This window comes from Egretta garzetta, unplaced genomic scaffold, assembly GCF_000687185.1.
Source record: "Egretta garzetta isolate BGI_Z169 unplaced genomic scaffold, ASM68718v1 scaffold504, whole genome shotgun sequence".
In the NCBI taxonomy this organism is placed as follows: domain Eukaryota; kingdom Metazoa; phylum Chordata; class Aves; order Pelecaniformes; family Ardeidae; genus Egretta; species Egretta garzetta.
In genome coordinates this window covers 1266110-1289826 of record NW_009259535.1, presented here as the reverse complement: position 1 = coordinate 1289826, position 23717 = coordinate 1266110, and the positions used below count along the sequence as shown (strand labels likewise).

Below are 23717 nucleotides of genomic sequence, written 5' to 3'. Positions count from 1 at the left end.
AATGATCAAAATCTTTGCATTTTTTCACACTTTTGCTAGCTAGGAGCATTTATTCACATTTTATTAAAGAATAATCTAGTTTAACGTACTTTCAGATTCTTCATCTTAATATTTTTATTAAGTTAGAAATTAATGAACACTTAATTTCTTTTTACCTAGTTAATAATGGCTTTTATGATTTATATTATAATTTTTAGATGTAAAAGAGGAAATTACCAAGATTGCTTTTAACTATTGAAGTACAACAAACAAATATATTGCAGATATCAGGACAAAGCTAAATTTGTCAAGATTTATGACAGTATTCTGAACAACTGAAGTGTTATCAGAAGATAGAGAACTGAGTCAATAATTTCTTTCTACCAGATCCTGCAACATTTTAGGCATGGTAGATCTTTTACTTCCTCACCTAATTTTTGTTTCTTTATTGGAGGAGGAAGACTAGCTTTCCTATTTTCTCAGCCTTTATTTTATTTCCTGGTATTGAATCAGCTTGTCATTGAATCAATTTAGCTTAATAAAAATATCAACAGCCATATACATCCAAAAATATTCAGTTGTATACATCCAGTGACAGTAAATACCAATGTGTTTAATTTCCTATACTTTAGTAATTTTCTATAAGATTTCAGAAACAAAGAATACCAATTATATTATAATTTACATTTTTTTTTATTAGTGTCCTGTACCATAATGCATTATCAGTGTTTCAAATTCGGTTTTAAATTAGATCATTTTATATTATTGTGAAAGAGCAATCCATATAAAATGCATGCTTTTAACTGATTTATATCTGTCTCTAAGCAACAGTATGACTGATTAAATTCTTACAAATTCTCCATATTTTGATAAATACACTTCCAAATGCCACATGTTTAGTATATATTTTTCGATTTTCAGCCCCCCACAGTAATTTTGGCTCAAGTCCAGCTCCATCGTAAAATTCCCATCCACACTGTATCCTTCAACTGTGACGATATAGAAGCTAATAAATTTTTGTATGAACTATCTACTGAAACAGAGGGACGGTTTCATTATTACAACATTTATTTGACAGATCCTGATGCTGCAGAGTTTATTGTTGTGAGTATCTGAAAATAAATATGTTTGTTTCTTCATGCTATTGAAGGAACCGCAGGACTTGTATTATTGTGAGTTCTTATTACAACAGATGGTTAAAAAAAGAAGACTAATCCTAGTCAGATTTGAAGTGATGTGCAAGCAGTGAGTGTGACATTTTTTGCTTACAAAATGTTATTAGACTGCAACAAAAAAGCCCAAATATCGTGCAAAGCACATTTGTAGTGCTACTTTGCAAAAAAAAAAACCCCAAAAAACCCAACAAAACCCGAACCTGAAAACCAAACCCCAAAAAACACATAAACCAAATTCAGCTCTGGAAGAAACACGCTCTGTGATCTCTGCTATCTCAGAAATAAGCTATTGTTTAAAATGAAACTATGGGTTGTATCCTATTAATAAATGAGAGAATGCAGAGTTGAATTTGAAAGATGATGAATGATTCTATGAATTTTGCTAAAAGTTTACACTACAATAGCCACTGGGGAGAGATCTAGAATAAGTAAAATGACTAGAATACCAGTGACCTACCCAGTGAGACTAAGCAGCTCAGTCTAACGATGCCCAATAGGAAATTTCTGAATGGATTAACAGAAACACCCATTTAAAGCATATTTTTGTTTTTAATTAAAGTGAACACTCAGTTAATTATTTCCACAAATTTTAGAAATGGTGGTAGTGGAACAATGAGAACAACCAGGAACAAGACAGTAGCAGGAAATTTAGAAATTTGCAGATGGGGATTAGAAGGAAGATGTGAAAATACTCTAGCTCTTGAAAGATACCAGAGAGTGTTCTGGGCTATTTTGGTGATTCTGCTGATGTGGACTGCGTGACACTGCACACGTGACACTGTGTCCAGAGGAGGGCTACAAAAGAGATCGGAGGGCTGGAGCACCTCTCCTACAAGGACAGGCTGAGAGAGTTGGGTTTGTTCAGCCTGGAGAAGAGAAGGCTACGGGGAGACCTCATTGCGGCCTTTCAGTACTTAAAGTACTTAAAAATCTTTTTAGCAGGGCCGGTTGTGACAGGTCAAGGAGTAATGGTTTTAAACTGAAACAGGGTAGGTTTAGACTGGATATAAGGAAGAAATTCTTCACAATGAGGGTGGTGAAACACTGGAACAGGTTGCCCAGAGAGGTGGTGGAGGCCCCATCCCTGGAAACATTCAAGACCAGGTTGGACTGTGCTCTCAGCAACCTGATGGTTGAAAATGTCCCTGCTCACTGCAGGGGGGTTGGGCTAGATGGCCTCTAAAGGTCCCTTCCAAGCCAAAGCATTCTGTGCTTCTATGATTCTATGTTGGAAAGATGAGGACTAGAGTCTGTGTTGTCCATCTCCAGACTTCTGGCCCTGTGGGAGTTGTAAAGGGATCATCACTGGAATTTTCTTCCTGTTTCCTCCTGTAGTCCAAATGATTCCCAGACAGTTCCGATGTTTGCTTGAAGAGAATGGGGTTTGCTTCCTGATTTTCAGGGACAGCATGTGCTATAGCTGTGATCTGTAGAATGACAGGACAACAGTTGTAATGTACATATCTTGTATCGTATCTTATTTATGTACTTATTTATTTGCTTGCTTTTTTGGAATGAGGGGAGCTACTGACTGCATTACATTATTCAGAAATATGGCTGTTCATATCTCAAGAGGTAGCTGGCATGTTAGGGAATGCTTGTCCTTTTCCTAAAAATAAAGAATAATTTGAAAGTCTGTATTGCCAAGCACATTTTAATCTTGTTTTGTATAAACTTGTTCAGAGATACAGAAAGTGAACAAAACAAACTGTGATTTAGGAAACAGACAGACTACCTGAAAAAGTATACAAAATTATGCAGCTGTCCTAACTGAGTCGTTATTCAAAATTATTATCAGAGCTTGCATAGTTTCAATTCAGAAATGAAATATGTTTAGGAGTAATTGTAATAAAACATTTTATTTTCTTTTTGTTAGAGTGAAGACATACATCTTTTGAAAAGAGAAATTGAACAAGGAGAAAGAGACCTAGAAAAAGTGAAGACCTTTCATGCTGAATGTCTGATGATGGATTGTTATAATGGAGAAAATGATCCAGAGAATAAGTATGTTCTCATACTGCTATTATATTAATAAGAGATAGGAGCTATCTGTTATATTCCTGCTTTTACATTGTTGTGCATTTTTAACCTCTGACATTCTCCTCTTTTAAAAAGAAAGGTTGTTGGTTTTATGGGTTTTTTAAACAGTTACAGTAATGGACAAGAAAAATCCAGAAAACACACTAATACTGTGGTGCCAGAAACAATCTCAAATATCTCAATAGCTCAAATTATTAGGAATAAATTAAAGCAAAGAGGTGAAAATATTTTTCTGTCTCCAACACATGGTAAAGTTGCTTCCTCTGATCTAGAGAATGCACAAAAAATTATTGTCCTAATTGTAGATCTGTCTTGGTAGTTCATAACTAATTTGCTACTCATTGGGATATGCTGATTGAAAAATAAATTGCATACAAATGTATTTGTTTAAAAGATGGCAAACACCATGAATGAAATTCAGCTTACTTCTTTTCACATTTTTTATTTTACAATGTGTGCCTATGTATTCGTGCCATATTTATCCTTGCTTTTTATCAAAAGATAAATAATCTCATCATTAAAAATAGTTTCATGTTCAGCATCAGTTGAAAAACATTTTGAAAGTCTCATGGTGCCAAGAATGACCGTTCAAAAAGAGGTCCTTCCACAGCAGACTGCAGGCAGACTCCTGAGCCTCTGTGGAAAAGTTTTCTGCATGTTTGATTGTACTGAATTTCTCTTCGGGGAACAAACACAGACCTAGCTTCAAACGTGAAATTACTTATAATTTCTACAGGAGCGCAGCCTTAATAAAAAAAATAGCTTGCCGGTGTCTTATTTATCTGTGCATTAATAGTACAAAAGCAAAAAACGACATTAAAAAAAATCGGATTTTTAAGACAGAAATCTCTTAAAACCAATAAGTTAAAATAAAGGTATTAAAAATAAAGTAAAATAAATTAAAAGTGGAGAGTCCTGTGGAACTATTTCACATGTGTGGGAGGGCAGGTAGGGTGTCCAATATGAAACTGTAAATAAGTGTTTATTTCAGAATTTGCATATTTTATTCTTTATTAAAGCTGGGACATAGGTATATACGTGTGTGTATATATATGTGCATATATGTGTGTGTGCATGTTAATTATTTGCATTGCTGATGATAGGTTTACTCTTTCCTCTAGGATTCAAAGTGGCTATTACAGAACATTCTGACCTTATTAAAATTATATGAAGGTGTTGCTTTAAAAATAATGAACATCTTTTAAATAGAATAAGAAACAACTTTCAAATAGTTTAAAAAATGAAGAATATTTTAACCTCCTTTGAAGTCCCCTCTGAAATGCAGACTAGGGTAACAGAGAAAATATTTTGCACTGATGGAAACATTTGAAATGAGTATTTAAATTACCAGAAGACTTTAGCATAGCGTTTTTTTAAACCAGTGATATATGTTTTAAGTAATTTCTTGCTTGTTTCTTCTTTTTGTCACTTACAAGCAGCAATCACAAGCAGACACATACTGTGTCTTCTGTAACTGAACACCTTGAAGAGCTGAGTACTACTCTTAGGAGCACGTCGTGCTGTGCTTCAGAAGAGCCAGCACTGACACCACATCAGCAAACCTGGCGAACCACTGCTGACAGTCCAGCCCGAAGGAAGAAAGCATTATATGCAGGTAAGACTAAAATGAACTGTAGTTGTTAGCAGAATTTATTCACTAACGTGAAAAGAACTGTTGAAAATAGAAAAAAGCATCCCTTGTTGTAGGAACAAATTAAGCTTTTCATGATTTAAATAGCCATCTTTCTGAAATTCTAACTAACTTTTCTTCGTTTTACTTTTCAGGCATCATTTGACCCAAACAGACAGACAAATGTCTGCTCATTTATGCTTCATCTCATGCCCTGTTATGAAAGATTAACCATTTTGATAGAATGTTTTAAAAGCTCTGCACACAGTTTTTTAATAGTAGATGTTAAACCCTTATTTCTTTTTATTCTAAGTAAGTACATCATTGGCAAGAATGAAGAGCTGATCTATGTTTCACTAGTTACAGCATTACTTACACTAATATTTCTCCTTACTACACCTATAACACTATGTTTCTCTTTGAAGTATCCTATGTATGCCATCTGAAACCAAGATTACCTGGCTGATATGAAAGAAGTCTTCATCCTTGGGAAAGCACAAAGTACAAATTAGTGCTGAAGTAATTTTGTGTTTCAGGTTGTGTGTAGGCGGTCCCTTAAAAATTGGGACTGGGTACCAAAGAAGCACTCAAAAATCCCCAGCATGTGTTTAAGCAGTAAATTAGCTCTTCCTTTCTTTCCCTTTCAATACCTACAGAGCAAACAAAGACGAGTCTGCTGAGAATCCTGAGCCATAGTGTGAAGTCTAGGGAAGAAAGCCCAGAGGAAGAAATATCTCCTGAAAAGAAGAGTTTTTCTGTCAAAAAGAGCGTGAAATGTGCAACCATTTCCAAAGGCAAGTTGACAGAACAGGAAGCTCTGGGTGGGGCAGATGATAACATTTCTGCTGCTGCCTTTGTAACTATTAGTGCCTCATCTAAGGCAAAACTGCGCAGACCTGCAGTACAAACGACCAGAATGCAGCAGAAATGCAGAGAGATAGACACACAGGAGGATGTTGTAACAAGGTCCTTACAGCTGAGGCTAGGCTCCTGCCAGTGCCCAAACTATTTCATTTACAACAGCTTAGTTATGTCCACAGTATGCAGCAGCTGTGATACAGTTATGCCTTAGACTGCTGAAAGGAAATCACAGTTGCTTCTTCTCAACAGAATAAATAGATCTTAAGAATCTTGCTATGATACAGCAATAGATTGTTTTTGTGATACCGTAATTTGTAGTTATGTTCAATGTTGAGGTTAAAGCTGAGAGTGGTGGTTCTAATTCTGTGGTACCAATCCAAAAGGAGGTTGCACTTATTTAATATGCTTAGACTTGCAAAAAACATGGTCTCTGGGACAGGCACATACATAGACATGGAAGTATTTCCAATAGGACTTGGATATACATCCAGATAGTTTTAATTTCTGTCAGTAATTCATGCAACTCTGAACTTTATGACAGGTCCTCTAAGTTGTTCTTAAACCTCACCTATTATACTTAAAGATGTTTGACTTTTTACACTTCCCCATCTTATTTTTAGTTCTTTATATACCTTTATACAGATGTTCACAGTGGTCTACCTTAAAGTAGCCACTCCTGCCCATCTCATTAGTGACAGTACTTGGTATCACATCTTGAATTGGGGAATATACTGCTTAATCTTTCTTTTTGGGTTACAAGAAATAAATGCATACAAAGTTCATTTTTTAAAAAAAATAAATTATTCCCCACCTATATTACAGATTTCCTCATTGATTAATTAGGGCTCATGAGGCATATAGTAACACTGTTACTATTGATCAAGAACCAAGAAACACAGGAAACATAATTCTCATTGATTAATTTAGCAACTGAAATAGACAATATTGTGTAGTCTTTGTGACACTGCTAGTAGGTTCAAATAAAAAAATTATGCTATTATATGTCAGCTTATTTATGTATACTTTTGTGTGCATAAGAACTGTGAGATAGTGAAATGCAAATGTTTTATCTTAGATCTGAAAATGCCGAAAGCTGTGAAAATGACATCTAAAAGGTACGTGTGTGCATATATAGATACACCACAAGAATTATAGTTTATATTTTTCTCCAGTAATTTCAAACTTCTCAAATGTATTTCTACCTTGTGCTACGTCTTATAGTCTATTTTTTCTAGTTCTCTAGATATGTCTTCGGCTCTTTGGTTAAAGACTCATGGCTTGGTTGCTAGGCGACTCACCATCATGGATGCCTTAGCTCCTACAGCTGTCCCTCACGGTACCAAATACATCCCAGTTTTGGACAAGCATGTCGCCTCTAAAGTATTTGATGAGGTAAAACGCTTACACTGTTTCAAAGCAAACATAAAACTTGGTACTCTTTTCAAAAGGATTTTTAAATTCACTTCTATAAAAGTCATAATGGCATTCTCTAGCGTTCATTGTAGATGGTTGATGTGCACTAAATGTATAATGCATATCTGAATGTTTATTCATGCATTAGTAAGAAGATAAAACTGATAGTTCATAGTATTTCTTGCAGACTTTACTCTTGTTTTACAGCTATATATGTTTCTTTCACAGTTACCAGTTGATGGCAGTGTGCAGCCATCAGGTGTTTACCAGTTTCTTGAGCACCGCAGCCTCTACTGATATATATTAATTCACTGGAGTTTGTGGTTTAGGTCCATAATGTCATTTGGAAAACTGTGCAGGTGCACAGTTTGTGGATTTGTGCATTCTCAAGGTTTACATGTGTCCACTAAGACCTTTTGAAAAGTATTGGAATTCAGTAGTTAAAATTTAATTGTGATAGCTGTGCCGTGAACTTGTGCAAAATTCATGATGAGTTGTGTATCACGAAGCTGTAATTGCCATTCCACTTAAAGGAAATCCATCTGGGGGCAAGTTGCTCTAATTCTTCTTGTGTGATGCATCCTATGAAAGTCCTATGAATATGTTGCAGCTCATTTTAACTAATAAAAACTGTTTCTTTAAACAATATTAAAAGAAAAAGCTGAACAGCATCTGTTTAAATAATAAGGGAGGAGCAAGGGTTTTGGGATGAGATGTGATATAGAGCGAAGTAAAATATTTATAATAAATGTACACATCTGTACATTTTAAAGTTTTCATGTTTGTTTTTAAATTTAGGAATGTCATTTTTTTTGCTATAGCATGCAGACTGTGGAAGTAAAAACAGATACTCTGTTTTAGTAAAACCAAGTCAAAACCAAGATCTTCAAGGATATTTTTGAAGTGTGAGATTTTTTTATGCAATAAAAAGATGGCTTTTTGCATCAAAAACATTAAAAATTGTACATTTTAACATTTCAGATGTAAAATAGCTATTTTTAAAAAAAATCAGATATTCAGTGATTACTAAACTGTACAAAACAATCTACTGTAAGTGAAATGTCAAACAAAAGATGTGACTTCCACATAACTTTTACATCTGATTTCTGAACAGTCATTTCTTTTCCCACCTTCTTCTGAATACACCTACTAAGTAGAGCTCTTTCTGCCATGTTTCTAACCAAAGACTCCTCTGAATCCTTTCCAGACAATCCTGAGCTGTGTTTGAACTGCTATTTGCAAAACCAGTAGTCTTTGCAAATAGTCAAAGCTATGGTTCAGCAAGTACTATGTACAGGTAATTTTTAATGGCATTTCATGGGAGCTTATGGTGGTCTAGCTCAGGGCTGAATTAAGTTCAGTGATCTTAGAATGAACAGCTGCTGTACAGAATCTAAACAGTGATCCATGGGCTTTTCTTTAGATTCAGGGATATAAACACAATATAAGATTTTTACCACTTTTTATTGCCTGCTAGTCCCCATTAGTTGTATAGAGACACTCAGTTTCTCAGGCAGTGGAAAATTATTGTTCTATGTGTAGAGGCATGGATTTTTCTGGATCTGAAGGAGAGTATAGGAAGGAAAAAAAAGGTTGAGGGTTGCACATGAGGTGGAGCCAGTAGAATTTATGAGCTATGGAACCTACTCTCCCTCAAGCTTCATGCCAGCATATCAAGAAAAAGCAGAAAATAAGTTCTGAGACTAGACATAGAGCTTGAATAGGAGGCATTAACAAACTGATTACAAATCTTGATTATTCCAGTACTTCAGAAGACTTCACTGAAGATCATAAATGTACAGACATTCTGACATTTTTGCATTCTTCCTTCTGAGATCTGAGTTTTCTTGGTGTGGAATGCAAACATCCTTGTTTGCTTTTCTGGGGATAGTATAATTTTTATTTTCAGCCTTTTCTAGCAGTGATGATGGAGTAACTATGAACAGTTCTCTCACCTTGGAGATGCAGCAAGCAAAAGGTTTCCATGACAACTGTTCATTAACAAGAGGCTGACCTGTTGTTTTCCATTCTGTGTGACCTGTCAGTTTCACCTGAGTTATTTTGAAGAGGTTAATTCATTAAACTACCCATCAGATTCATATCCAGGAAAAAAATATGGCTTGGGGGCTTGTCTAAATTACACTATGGTAGTTCTGGAGCAAACCTTCCCTATAGAATCATGTGAGTATCTGTTGCAGATTGTGGCATCTGAAGTACAGCTTTGCAAGTCATGGAGTTTTGACTCAATGCTTTGATCAAAAGAATCAAGTTCAGATTCAGCCAACAAAACCATCTTTCTTTGGTCTAAAATATGCAAGATTTTTCTATGGTTATTGTGCTTTGGTTTTGTCTTTAAAAATTTGAAATTTTGGTTTTGAAATAAAAGCCATTTTGAAACAAGTGAATTCTTTTGATGTGAAAGTTTATGTATTTAATTTAGAAAATGACAAAACATTTTGGCACTAAAAAAGCTTCCCTGTGATTTCTTTCAGCTGAATCTGTCAAATTTCACTTGTCTTCATGAGCAATTTTCATTGCTCTCGAAGTATGCATATTTCAAATTTACTACTTGCTGAAACACATTCCATTCTGGTTTTATTCTTCAATACTGTAATAATGTGTTTATGTTTATCTGCCCCTCATATTCTATTCAAAATGTTTTATAAACTATATTAAATATTCATTTTGCAAATGGTGCTGTTTGCACTTGCAGTTACTCTGGGAATTTGTAAGGGAACGTGGGAGAGGGTTCTACATGGTGAAGCCCCGCTCAACTTTTATTAACTTGGTTTGAGTAACGTAGAAGACAGCAACCATGGCAGTGTGGAACTGGAAGAGGGGTACTTTCAGTTTGTTGCCTTTCAGCTTTCAATCTCCACCTGGAAATGACAGGTAGCCACATTTCATGGCTCGCAGTTGTGAGCAGAGATTTATCTTATCTGTCTCTGGCAAGATACTTCACTGACATGTTCCCATTAACTTTAGCTTCTAAGTGATCTTAAGATTAATTTAATATTTGGAGCTTTGATGTGGTCTGGCACTGATGTGACACTGATTTATTAATCAGAGAGAAGACATCCTCAGAAAGAGAGGGGAATATAAAGTCACACCACTGCTCCTGAAAAAATGGTCATACAGCAGTAATTTGGAATCCAGCTAGGCTGTGATGATTCAAACTCAAATAAAACATCACTGAAAAATGTTCTTAATTAAAAAGTCTTTTTATTGTTTTATTTTCTGATTGCTTGCCTTATTCCCCCAACAGGGGTTTTAGTTTTATTTGAATTGTACCTCATCCATCTATTTGTCATCTATATCCTCCTCTCAGACAGACACTTGGAGAAGCTTCCCACTCAACCGTATGTGTTGAAGACAGTTTTGGAGAGGGTAGATTCTCCATCTTTTCCATTTCTTTCTTGGATTTTTTTCTGTTTATAATCATCATCAGGACACTGATACATAAAATAGCTTTTCTTATATGAACTGCTGAGTAATTTAAGAGGCTGAAGGATGGTGGACTGAGAGATGGGAAGGCATCTTTCCTCCTCTCTGTCATCCTTTTCTACCCTTTTCTCTGCCTTTGAAGATCTACTTGTAAGTGTATGACTTTCTATTTTATAGTGACGTTGATTTATGTAGATGCTGTATTATGAGATTTGAAAGGTATTGAAGTTCCTGATTCTGACCAACCTGGTTAGGTTCCTAAGCCTTATTGTGGTTAATTAAGACTAATTTCAGTGAGCAATATCTGCCCTGTAGACTTTTTGGTGATCAATGTCATGGTGCAAAGTGTCTCCCCATCTTTAGTACTCTAATTCCTTAGAAAATATGGTCCTCCAGAATAAGATCATTAAATGCACTTAAATAAGTAACTATCACACCTGTATGCTAGAATTAGAGGCTAATAAGAGAGTGTTGTTTTAAAGAAATAAAAACTGGAATATGGTTGTGATCTAGACATGCTTGTCTCCCTTCTGACCTATCCTTCCATTATTAGAGTTGTTTGACAGTACTGATTTAGTTAGAATTAGCTAGTATTTAGGAATCTTAATCTGCAACTTCTGCATAAAGGGATTGTATCATTTCAGAAGGTTTTATTAACAGGCTGGAAACTATGTCTTAATACTGACATTTCTTTGGGTTGCTCAGATCTTTCTGCAGCCTTGCGGTGTTCCATCTGTCCAATCTGGTGCTTGGACATGGACTCATGGGCATTCAGTTATTCTGGTGGCAGAAAAGTTGTATGATAAATGAAGTCTTTGTCTTTTATTGTGCAATAGATATTACCGTTGGCCCATGTTAGCAACGACAAGAAACATATCACACTAATTAATCCTCAGGCGGTCAATCTTCATGCCTATAAAGAGAAGCTGGAACAAGCAATTAAATCCTATGAAAGGCAAGTCAGAAATTTATCATGTTTGCAGTCTAATTTCAGGTTTTCTTATGTAGTGGGTATGCTCACACATGCTTTGCTCAATGCTGGCAATTCTGCACATTGGCACACTTTACTGCACCATCAACCTGTAGGATAAATGTTTATTTTCTTAAAAAAAATGCAGAACGAAAAAACAGATGATAGGCAAGGAGATAATAAATAACATGTTACTCATATTATGTTTGTTCAATGACAAAAAATAATTCTTTTACTTTCTGGGAATAAACCTGAAAGCAGTCATCACTGGGGAGGAATCTCCCCTAAACATACAATGCTAGCCAGACTTTTAACTTAGAATTAAGATCCTAAATCCATAGACTGACATTTAAATTAGTGGCCTGCTTTTTGCTGCCAGCTGCCTAGCACTTAACTATGCATGCAAGAATGTAGATGAGGCGCCTATAAGAAACTGACTTCTTTTTTGAGAGAGATTTGTGTTGTGCTTATTAATTAACTGTTGGTAAAAGCACATCAGAAGTAAACAAGACAAAGACATCAGATCTCTAAGCTTTCCTAGATCAAGAATTATGATTTGCAAATGCTGCTTGTTATGTCTAATATTAATGGAATTCAGTGAATAAAAATCTATTGGTTTTGTGTGCTCTGTCACTGAGACAATACTGTTATTTTCAGGCTGATGAAGAACTTAACAGAAATCTGGATTTGTCACTCATTTTGATAGAAGGTTCAAGTGGTGTATTTTTGATGGTGACTTCTGAAAAAATGAAAGTTTTTCATTGCTGTGCCATACCATTGAATATTTTACATTTATTGACTTCAATTTTGAGGGAATGAAAAGTGTTTTCTGGTTAAACTCTGATGATCTTCTACTGACAGCATTTTCACAGTCTCCCTAAAACTTTGGTATTTGGGAGTACTGTTTACTTATGTTTACCCATAGAGGTCAATGAATCAGTGTATTTACATCAGTAGGATTGAGTTCCCTACTTCTGTGAAAAAGGTGCATAGAAGAGAGATCTGCCTGAAGATTCTTGTAACTGACAATGTAAAAAAGACTTCTCATTGCTTTTCCTCTATGTGTGAAACAGCAACCCAGTCAAATTCACATTGCTTTAAATGCCACAGTACTTTTCCAGTAATTGAATTTATGAAGGCTGCAGTTCAGCTTTGTGAATAGTGATTGGTCACAAATTTATCCTGACATCTATAAATGAGACAATACATCAGGGCATGCAGGTTTCAAGAACAGAAGCAAGCATGACAATATCTTCCCTATATGTAGACTGACCTTCGCATCAGATTTAGAGGGAGAAAAGTGGCGAGGGCAGAAATTTTGTGCTCTGACAAAGACAATATCCAGTACTGAAAGAGAAAAATGCTGGAAGCTTCAAAATGTGTATGATCTTGTATAGCCAGAAGCTTTTACAAATGAGTTAGTTATGAGCGTGCACGTTTAGAAGTATGAAATAGGCAGTGGAGCATGCTGAGTCTGCAGCTTGTGAATGAACTAAGTAATTTGCATTCTAAAAATGCTGGGGTTTGGTTTCTGGTAGATAAAATGAATCATCAAGAAATTCATATTCAAATACTGGTGTTAATGAGCTTTTTTGTACATGCACCAGTAAATCTGGCAAGACTTTTAAAAGTCTAATGGTTACAATCTGAATTTTTCCTAACAATGAATTTGTTCTTTTATTTCCAAAGGAAGTTTGGACATTTTTCTAAAATTACAGCAATTAGGATCATCGCTAGAGGTTTATTTCTATACTATGAAATGCAGTAATTGAGTGATGGCTTAATTGTTTGAGATGTTAATAGAGAAAACTGTAAGCTAGATGACCTAATAAGTATTTATAATTTATGTCTAAAGGACAAAAGCAGAAAGTTTAGTGGTGCTTTTAAAAGATCTCAAGACTGCATTGCTTTGGGATAATCACTTCTGTTTTCCTGTCAGTAGTTTTTCTTCATAGCCGGAGTTTAACGAAGTAGAAACCTGAATAGCACAACTGAGGGGTTATCTTAGCAGAAAGAAAAAAGAATTAGCATTGTTCTCCGTGTGTCTTCAGGCTACAGTTTTCTGAAACTGTTTAATTGGAGGAACTGTGCTTAGCTTAACTGGCATTTAATCAGTTTTGTTATTTGATTTAGCTTGCTGCTGCTGAAGAGAACCATCCATAGAAAATCCTGGCAGTAAGCAGCAGTGATTGCCATTAATCCTTCTATGACCCTGAAATAGTCATGCTGCTACTTGATGGAAGATGCTGTTTTCCCATCTTCTCTTGCAGTTGATAATTTCATAGCTGAATGATAAGGATACAATTTGATGATACAGTGCTCTTGGAATACAAATGAGTGCAGATATCTTAAGAAACTGTGTTTATTTGCTAGTTTTGAGATGCTCAGCTGCACAAGGCACTGCATTCCCTCAAGAAATGCTTTGTTTTCTTTAATAGGCGCCTAAACCTAGTTATTTGGAGAGCACTATCTCAGGAGGAAAGAGACAAGTAAGCTATCACCTTTTGGTTTTCTAGCTTACCTCTGAAAGGCTGGTCATAAATGTTTGATACTTTTTTATCACCATTTCTGTAACCAACTGTTTTTATTTTCAAATATTTCATAACTATACCTTACTTTCAAAAATGTATACGTGTTATGGAGTAATATTAAATTCTGGACCTCCTTCTTGCAGAGCTGATTATTGTTATAGGAAAGGACTTGCATTCCATTTGAATGGTGCTGGTCTATTCTTAATGTGTCAAGAGGCAGGGCCTTGGGAGGGCAGCATGTCATTGCCTTTGGCATCAAGGTAAATCTCTCATCCCGTAAAGAGCACTTCAGTGGCTGGTTTGTAAAGGTATAATAAGCACTTTTACAGCGTGTGCTGGAACTGTATATCACCCTGGAAGTTTGTACTACTTTAACTAGCTTATTTCTGTATATTGATTTAGAAAACTAGTGACTGTATAAACAAGACTGACGTCAGTGAAGGTAGTGTCTGTGTACTTCAGCGAATAAGTGAAGATCAATTAAAGAAAACTAAATGGGTGTGAAATATTCCTCTGCAGAAAAATGGGAATGAAAACTAGAATGGTTTTAAGAAGACTTAAGCTAGTGAGGAAAAAATACAAAGTTCTCTCATCAGTAAGGAGAACTAAAACCCCATTCTACTGCAGAGAGGAAGCGAAGGCTGTTAAACAAAAGAAAAGCATACGGAACTGTCTGTTGATAGACAACAAGTTGTAGAGTATAGAAATTTGACAGGCTGGTATCCAAAATGTGCAAATCGGGACTCAGAGGTGTCTGGTGCCATTTTAGATTGTCTAGATGCTTGCCGCTTCACCCTAGCTGCTGCTCCAGAAGGGCCAGGGATTTCCATAGTTTCTCAGTCATACCTGCAAGTTCTTTACTGATGCCTTATATATTCTAGGACATCTAAACCAGCACCAGATATCTATGCTCAGCCACTTGAATTGCTCTGTAGATGTCTTTCTATGAGATACGGTTAAGCCAGACGTTATTATTTGACTAAACACAAGAACTTGTGGCATACAGAAATTAGATTGGATTAATCTGATGTTTTATTCTGCCTTTATGCTTTGTGATTCTATTTGTAAAGTACTGCCAAAATTAAAATCTTTCCTACTTGTGATTACTAATTTTTTTTCCTTTTTTTTTTTAAGATTTGAAGAGGATGGGCCAGTTCAATATATGCAGCATAAAGAAGCTTTGCTGGAAGCTTTAGAGAATTTGGGATGGCCAATTTCCTATGAAGATGTAATATTGTTAGAAGATGAGATACTGGCAGCATTAACATATATACAACAAGCCTCTGATCTTCAGGAAGCTGTCAAAAAGGAAACTGAGAAAAGCTCAGAATCACACATAAGCAACAATGAAAAGGTAATAGGTTAGAAGGGATTTTTTTTTGCCCCCAGATATTCCTCTTCAGTATGTGCTTCTGGAATAATTTTGTTCTATGGTTATAGCTGATAAAGTAGGCACTTAGCAAGATGCTATACAAATGGATAGAGGAAAGAACATAGTTTAAAAGACAGCAAGTTTTCAATGACTTTTTCAAAGTACTGGGGAAGTAGAAGTTCTGAAGCTGAGTGTGCCACAGAAACCAAGGCTCTTAGAATCTGAGAAAAGTATCTTTATCTCCCCTGTAATGACAGCAGAGATATATATGAAAGAAGAGAAAGAAGAGATATATTAACAGCAATAATAATATAAGATTTGTGGTTGGGTTAATATCTGATAAACAGGACTAAAAGATCTTGTAATGTTGGAGTAATTCACTGTAATCTTCCAAGGTATCTTTCTTGTAAGAGAAAAGATGGAGAGAAGAGGTGGGATTCAGCTTCATATTTGGACACTAAAATTTAGTTGTCCATAAAATGTAGGCATGTATGAGCTGGCATTATGGCTAATCTCACAGTGTTGTGAATGGAGTCGCTGGCATCTGGAGCTCATCCTGAAGTGGACACCTACTTTTGAAAAGCCAGAGTGCTCTCTCCACTCCATTAATATGTTAGCAGAAAGTAGTCTAGCTACCTTGAAACTGTGATTGAAGTTTGTGATTTTTGATCGATATACGTAAATGTCCCCCAGATGAACCTCTGATTTTACTTGGAATGCTATTGAGAGATTTGATGCAATGCCTATGGAAATACATGAAGCCACAAGTATAAAAATAAGGCTAGTAAGTTATTTTAGGCTGCCTTATTGGAAAAGCGAGTATACTTTTTCATTTTAGCTTTTTCTGTGGTGATATATAGTGAGAAAACATATCTCAGGTTCCTGTGTTGTATTCTCCTATTATTATTTTCACTCTTTCAGAACATTCTTGAAAATGAATTGATTCTACCTTAGTGGTTTTACCTTCAAGATACAAGTACGAATTCTCAGGGAAATGAAGAACAGATTTTTAAGTTTTTAATCTTCCCCAGTGGAAATATTTCTGTATACACTATTGATGCTTTAAAATTCAAAGTACTTACCTCTGAAAAAACCAAGCCATTTTTCTTATTCAGGCTCAAGCTTTTTCATCTAAAAGCTTCATCAAACAGTGCTTCACTGGGACTGCTGTTGCCTCTGCAGAACCACTGTCTAGGTAGAGTGGTACTATAATAATATTAAAATAAGCTCTCTAGGAAATTAATAAGAAGGAAAATCTTTTCTCAGACCTCTAAGATCTAATAGAGGATAAGTAAAATCAAATAGAGAATTAATCATGAATCTCATATATTAATATATTCCTTTTCTTTTTCATTGTTTTGTATCATTGGGTGAGAGAAACTCCTCTTTGACTGAACTTGAAGGTGTGGTTGGCCTAGTTGCAGTGAATGCTGAGGAAAGTTCTATGCTTTTTTTATGTAGGAAACATAATCAAACGATCATAATAGTTCTTTTTTGCCCTGATGTATGCATGTATACATATACGAATATGTATGTATAAACACACATACATACATCAGTTTGAAGAAGTAAGCTAAGTGAAACTTAAATGAGCACAGAACAAGCCTATGCTGTGAGTTCTCAGCATGAATGGGAATCTACTATTGGAATTTACAACTGTAAATTACGCCAAGTATCCATATTCTCTGCTTACCAGAGTATACCAATAAACTTGTTTTATTTGACATACCTTGACTGAGACATACTTCTCTTTTCATCGAGATCAACAATAGTTTTAGCGATGAGCTGTGGCCTTTTACATACTATAACATAATTGATAAAAAATGAGTTGTGTTAAATTGAACAGACTATGTTATGATAGCATAGGCCATGTATGAAAAGAAGTGATTATGGAAAGGTTTGCATGTTTCCATGATTATGGAAAGTTTTCTGTAGTTTTTGAGATTTTTTTTTCCATTAAGACTGTACCTTTGAAAACATTTTAATGTATTCAAAAAACAGATGATCTTGATTCATTTTACATTGGTCTGAAAATATTACATTGCTAATACAGCTATTTTGATTATTGATTTACCTCTGCCATATAATGTCAGAGCAATACAAGAGCAGCAGAAACGTGTTCATGTTGCATTTGTAGACTGTAATTTTACTGTTGCCTTGAAACAACCAATGTGTGCTCTCAGACATGATGTGATTAACATTGTGCAATCACTTATCCTGAGTCAACCCGCTTTAGGAGCCTAATCAGAGCACCATCTTCAGCAATTGCTAATCTGCAACTGAAAGGCTTTAAGAGTGAGAGGCAGAAATGCAGATGTAATTAGAGTTCTGTTTCTCTGGTGGAAAAAACAGTGAAAAAAAAAACCAGAAAAAACCTGTGGATTCTTTTAAAAATGCTGTCAGAGGTTTTTCAACCTGTGGATTCTTTTAAAAATGCTGTCAGAGGGTGACATTATTGTTGATTATACCCATCAACTGTGATGGGTATAAAAAAATAAACTGCCAGCTGAAATACATTACAGCAAGGAAAGAGCGGATACAGCACTCAATGAAAATTGTCACTCCAAAATGGTAGAAAAATCACGATTATCCTGGAGGTCTACTCAACAAAGCAGACTTTTAAGTTTCCTGCTAATTTTTTTTCCACTAAATTCAAAATAAAACCCCTTAGTTTTTAGCTTTTAGGGGTTCCTAATTACCTTCACAACTTCTTAAAAGAATTAGTAATCCTTTTTGGATGTCCTTGTTATGAGAGCTTTCTGTTTAAGCCTACAACTGAATTAATGGTCTGGTGATCCTCCCTCTGTGCTCTGACCTTCTCTGGGACTTGTGTTCAGGCTGCTATGTGTGTACCTGTCTGTGAAAGGTGCCTCACTGGAGGAGGATGAAGTAGACATCCATCTGCACAGGGCCATGAGGTGACTGAAGACCTCTAGTGATGCAAGAAGTAAATGCTTTGGGAAATGAGCAAACACATTTAGTCATTATCAGGCAAAATAGAAAACACTGAATGTTGATGATTACCTAATTGGCGGGCTAATTGTAGACTGTATTTTGCTCACTTTACTCAGTTGCTTTTGCTGTACAGATTAAAGCTTGGGTTGACAAAAATCTTCCTCTTCCAGCTGGCACTCAGCTTTCATCTAAAGATATTAAAAATGAGGAATTTATGATTTAATTTGGTTTTTTTTCTAATAAGTAATCCTTTGACTTAAAATATTGTATCTGTTTTCTATTTTGAACATGTTTTTTTCTCGCTGAATTATAAAGCTGTTTACAACATGATGCCACCTAATAAAAGGAATTGTTCAGGTTTGCCTACGCACTTCTCATTAGACAACCTCAGGTCTACTGGGGTCATGGCGTTACTATTCTCCAAGCATGATAGCTTCCCACGTTTCGTGCATTCCGTCAATGGCAGTAACATTTTCATGGGAAGTATTTCTTTCCCCAGTGTTATAATCTAGCCTTTGCAAGTGATGGAGAACATTTCCTCTCATACTAGGTATTTCTGTTTCTGCATATGAATGGACTTCAGATTCTGCAGAGAAATAAAGCTGCATTCATTGCTAAGGATTAACTCTCATTAAGAATACGCTTTTAAAAGTGCTGTGTTTCCCTTAGGATGAGCTCGAACATGCAAGGCTCATGCTTGTTTGTGACCTTGCTGAATGGTCACCATGTGATTAAAAATAACTTAAAATGGTTAATAAGCATGTGTTTTGTAAAGCTTGTTTATTTGGGTGGAAGGGGACCTCTAGTGGCTCAGTGAGTCTGTTCTTTCTGAAAAATATATCTCATATACAATTGATTTAATTATTGCTAATGAAATATTTACAGCTGAGACTGGATTCTTTACAAGAGTGGAAATTCTGGGTCTCCCTTGGCAGTTTCTTCGATTTCCTGGTGTCCTAATTCTTACACTCCTTATTCTTCCTCACTGTTTAAGGATCACTAATCGCTGTCTGTTGATAACTTTTTTGCATTCATATGTTTCCTAAACAGTTTGGCAAAACCCTGCCTTTGTTCTCATGTCTCTTTAGGGAGACGAGGGAAAACAAGCATCCCAAATAGTGCAACAACAAAAAAGTTATGCATACCTAGGAACGTTGTTGTTTGGTTTTTTTTTTTTCCATTGTCATCAGTGAAGTAACCTGCTGGACAGACAGCATGTATCTACAAAAAGTTAGGCTCTTTCATAAAAATGGACTGTGGTCTACACCGAACGGGCTTGTTGCCACTGACAGCCTGGGCAAAGCAGTGGTTGCTTGGCTCTGGAGGTGTCAGGACTGTGAAAAGCCAAAGTTGGAGCCAAGCTACATGGAGGTCCATGGATAGTCTTCCAATCTGTTCTCACTTGCAGTAGGAAAGTGCAAAAGCTAATCTTTTTGAAAGGGAATTTTAAAATGCTGCAGGTCTTGGCAGGGGGAAACAAAGTCTTCTTCACCTCCTGTGGTTTAATGCATCACCTTCAACAGAAGCAGAGCTAAACAGGGCAAAAATCCCTGAGAATCAGACAGTGGTCTTTTGTAATAAAAATACTGGAGACTGATATCCCAGGAATGGGCACTCTGACAGTGTCTGGGTCAATTGCACTGAACACCTAAAGTCTGTGTGAGAGGAAGGAGAGGTGGATTTGGATTTAGACAGTGTTTCTGAGCCACCTGAATTCTGCAGGACTTGGCGTCCTCATTGGGGATGCCTGGGCAGTCTTTAGTATTTGGATTAATGCGGAGTGCTGGAAGTTGCCCAAGTTATTAGTCAAGCATTACAAATTAGTTGATAATAAATATTCAGCAGCAGCTGTCCCTTTGGAGACTGAGGAATTAAGTAAATGGTTTACCCAAATACCTTTTTGTGTCTGTGGAGCTGTAAGTAAGTCTTTGCACTCAAATCAGCCTTTGTTAGGTTATACTTCAAGCAGACAGTTAAGCGCTGTGAAGAGCCTCTGGTTTAGACTGAGTCTGAAAACCAGAAGTGGTGATATATTTTATATTCTATACAGGTAAAGAATAAACTAGAATAAAACCACATATCTCCCATTTAAAATATATCTCTGCTTGTGTGTGTTTTGCTTATTTTTATGACTTTTTTTTAGGGTCATTGTTATTTTTGAGTGGGAGATTGGAAAAAACAGTTTGTGATAGCTATAGTGAAACTGAGGACAAACAATTTCATCAAAGTTATTCGATCTTTTCTGTCGTCATTGCCTGTTAGGGAAAACCAAGTATCAAAATCAGATATATCTTTTTAGGAAGAAAAATGTTGTCAGACAAGCAAGCAGGTCATACAGACCCTAGCGAGCAGGTTTTTAGGAGTCTGTGAGTTACGGCTGTTTTTCAGAACAGGGTGTAGAGGTGTGGAAAAGTTTGAGATTTCGAGCTGCATGTTTTTGTGATTCAAAGGGACTCTATAAGAGATAGATGCTTGCAAATTGTTTATGAGGTAGTCTAATAAATATGTGTTTTAAAAATTAATGGGAAAACAATGACTTATTTAACTTTGCATGCTTATAATTTATATTTAGAAGCACTATTGTAAGCAGTATGGAGAAAATAATAGACTTTTTCAAGAATTCGTTTGCTATTGTTATAGTCAATATAAATTACATTGTTATTCTAGAGGATTATTAAAATGTACTTATAAAAATACTGGGGTTACAGACTTTTTAATATTAGAAAAAAATGTTTCTATAACATCAGTTTTCTTAATTTTCTCAGAAAAGCAAACCATAAAGTGTTCTTTCACATTCTCACACACACACATAATACCTTGATCCTCTCAAAACTTCCTGTAAGAGAGATGCCCTGATGGGAAGAAATTCTTTCTTCTAGAAAAAAAAGGATTCAGGAACATGATTAATTATTTTAAAGGCAAATAACACTGAGACTCCATCAAATGTTAATGTGAGATATAAAAGGCTTTAAAGTAAAAGAATATGGTGACTGTAAAGTCAAGTACGCAGATGCTCAGAAAGCCCGACAGTCTATTTTTACATAGATCCACTTGCGATTTGTGAGTCTTTGACTATTTTTCACCTACTGTGTTTCCCACAGCCCCCTGCCTCAGAGGCTGGGTGAGATCCATCGTGCTTTTTGCATTCTTCATTTGCTCACTGCTAATTGCAGTCACTGACTTCAACTAGGAGTTGGGTCGGTCCCCAGCCAGCCAGCCCCCTTGGTATTTCTGTTCTCACCCTCTGGTGCGTGGTGCCCCAGACTTATTGATGAGCCATTCAGCAGTAAGCTCCCGTGTTCTTTGTGGCTGGGGTACGTTACAGGAGCTGTAGTCTGGGGAGTTGCCCCCCAAAGAGGAGAATTAGTGTATGAAGAACCCAAACTAGTAGAGCAGAAATGATGGACAGTGGCAGCTCTGGAAAATGTGGTTTAAAATTTTTGCTAAGAAGGCATGTTTTAAAACTGCTGAAAATTTTAATTTTGAATTTATAGTTTGTAAAGAAACACTTTTTTCCAGATGCTTCAAGATTAAAAAAAAAAAAAAGATTCTGTATTTGATTTTTTTAATCAGTCGTTCCATACAGTGAGGTACTTTTAATGAAAATAAGATTATTGTGAAGACCCACCTACCAGGACAAAATGGATAGATACAGCACTTCTACTTATTCTGCAAAATCAGTTGATTTTTCCTTACTTCGTTCTTGAATATGAATTGTACAACTTTGTACATTTTTTTTCTAGGAAAATGGCAGCCAGAACCATAAAGGTAAATTTCTGCCTGAACACTTGAAAATATAGGTATTGTTCTGACCATGTAAATCAGGATCTTATAGTGAAAACACTTAGATGATCTTATCCATGAGTACCTCCTGTAACATAGCTTCCTCTGTTTATAACTATTCTGAATGTTTAAAATAATTCCAGTTTACTGTGAATTACCTGCAGAGGTCATAACATTACATTGCCTAAATTTTTAAGTAATTCCAGAGGATAGATTGAGGCTGACTGGCTTAGCTGTTGTGGAAAAAAATAATTGTATCAAATTACAGAGACTTAAAGAAGAAACTGTGAAGTCAAAGTCTGAAAAAAGACAAAAAGGCCAAGTATTTTTGACTCACAAAGGCCAAAAGGTGATTGGAAGATCAGACATCACAGGATTTTATTACCCAGGTATATATTTTTATCCATATTTTAAATATTTTTTAGAGTTTATGAATACCGGTAAAACATTAGTTTTGGTCATAATTAGCTACTTTTGCCTTAATCAGATTTAATATTACATGTGCATATTCATGAAAAATGAATATATATCTTGTGTGTGCACATAAACATTTATTAAAAGGTGTACATTTTTTTAATGTTAGAAAGCAATGCTGATGTGCTTCTGATACAATTATACAGGAAGAGTATGGAAGGAAATCTTTTCAAGTAACTTGAGCATCCAAGAGTACCAGCCTGTCCCTCTTTGATGTCTGCCTTGAATGTTTCTGTTGAGCATTTGGCAAAGGCCAAGCTTGTGTGTGTGTGTGTGTGCAAAGAATTGACTAAATACTTCTGCCTTTTTATTAAGATTTGAGCCAGACTGATAAGCAGGGAAAATTGTGTTCTGTTGTTTCATTAAAAAGTGTGTGTGTGTGTGTGTCTTTATTTTTGTGATACCTTTACCTGTTTGTTTTTCTAAATTACACATTTTTAACTGTGGTAATAGTTTCATTATGTTAATAATCATCCACCTGATCAGCTTACAAGTTTCAGACCTGGGCTTGAAAATTATTCTTAATTTTATTTTTATGGCATTATTAAGAATGGTTACTAAGACTGTATTTTTTTCAGGTACAAATTTCTCTATTGCCCTGGCACAGCTTACCCTAGCTAAATTAAAATGAAGAATGTGTAGTATAGATACATTTGACCTCAGCGATGTGTAACAGCATGTAGGAATTTCAAAGAAAATTTCCACCAGGGGCAGAAGAAAAATAATTTCAATAATTTATTATGTTGTTTTTTTAGGAACTGTGATAAAGAATATCAGTTCTACCTGTGCACTTGTTGGCTTCAACAATGGGGAGACCTGGATTGTACCTGCGAAGTTCGCTATACCTGTGGGAGGTGCTATGCCATGCCCGTATCTGCAGGTGAAAAATTGTATTTTTTTATGACAGCAAATATACATTTTTAATTTTGTTAAAGTTAAAATTAATTTGGTCTCACAGATAGAATAAAGGATAGATGATTTTTTAATCTTTTAAATACATCTATTTATTTTAAAGAACAGTTTTTAGTGATAGCAATATCATGCTGTTTTCAACATACTATTTTTCATTTGTTTGGAGCATGTTTTCCTT

The 23717-nt window shown here is 35.6% G+C and overlaps 1 protein-coding gene across 1 annotated transcript in view; it reads left to right on the top strand.

Annotated features, from left to right (window-relative positions):
• The window catches only part of VWA3B (von Willebrand factor A domain containing 3B), a 69210-nt gene that overhangs the window by 32913 nt on the left and 12580 nt on the right, over window positions 1-23717 (top strand). Inside the window, exons 14-24 of the mRNA XM_009637656.1 lie at window positions 901-1083; window positions 3031-3158; window positions 4634-4809; window positions 5481-5645; window positions 6761-6800; window positions 6921-7077; window positions 11379-11497; window positions 13951-14001; window positions 15178-15397; window positions 22422-22542; window positions 23383-23507. Coding sequence (XP_009635951.1) covers window positions 901-1083; window positions 3031-3158; window positions 4634-4809; window positions 5481-5645; window positions 6761-6800; window positions 6921-7077; window positions 11379-11497; window positions 13951-14001; window positions 15178-15397; window positions 22422-22542; window positions 23383-23507 — 1485 coding nt within the window. The remainder of the gene's footprint in view (window positions 1-900; window positions 1084-3030; window positions 3159-4633; window positions 4810-5480; window positions 5646-6760; window positions 6801-6920; window positions 7078-11378; window positions 11498-13950; window positions 14002-15177; window positions 15398-22421; window positions 22543-23382; window positions 23508-23717) is intronic.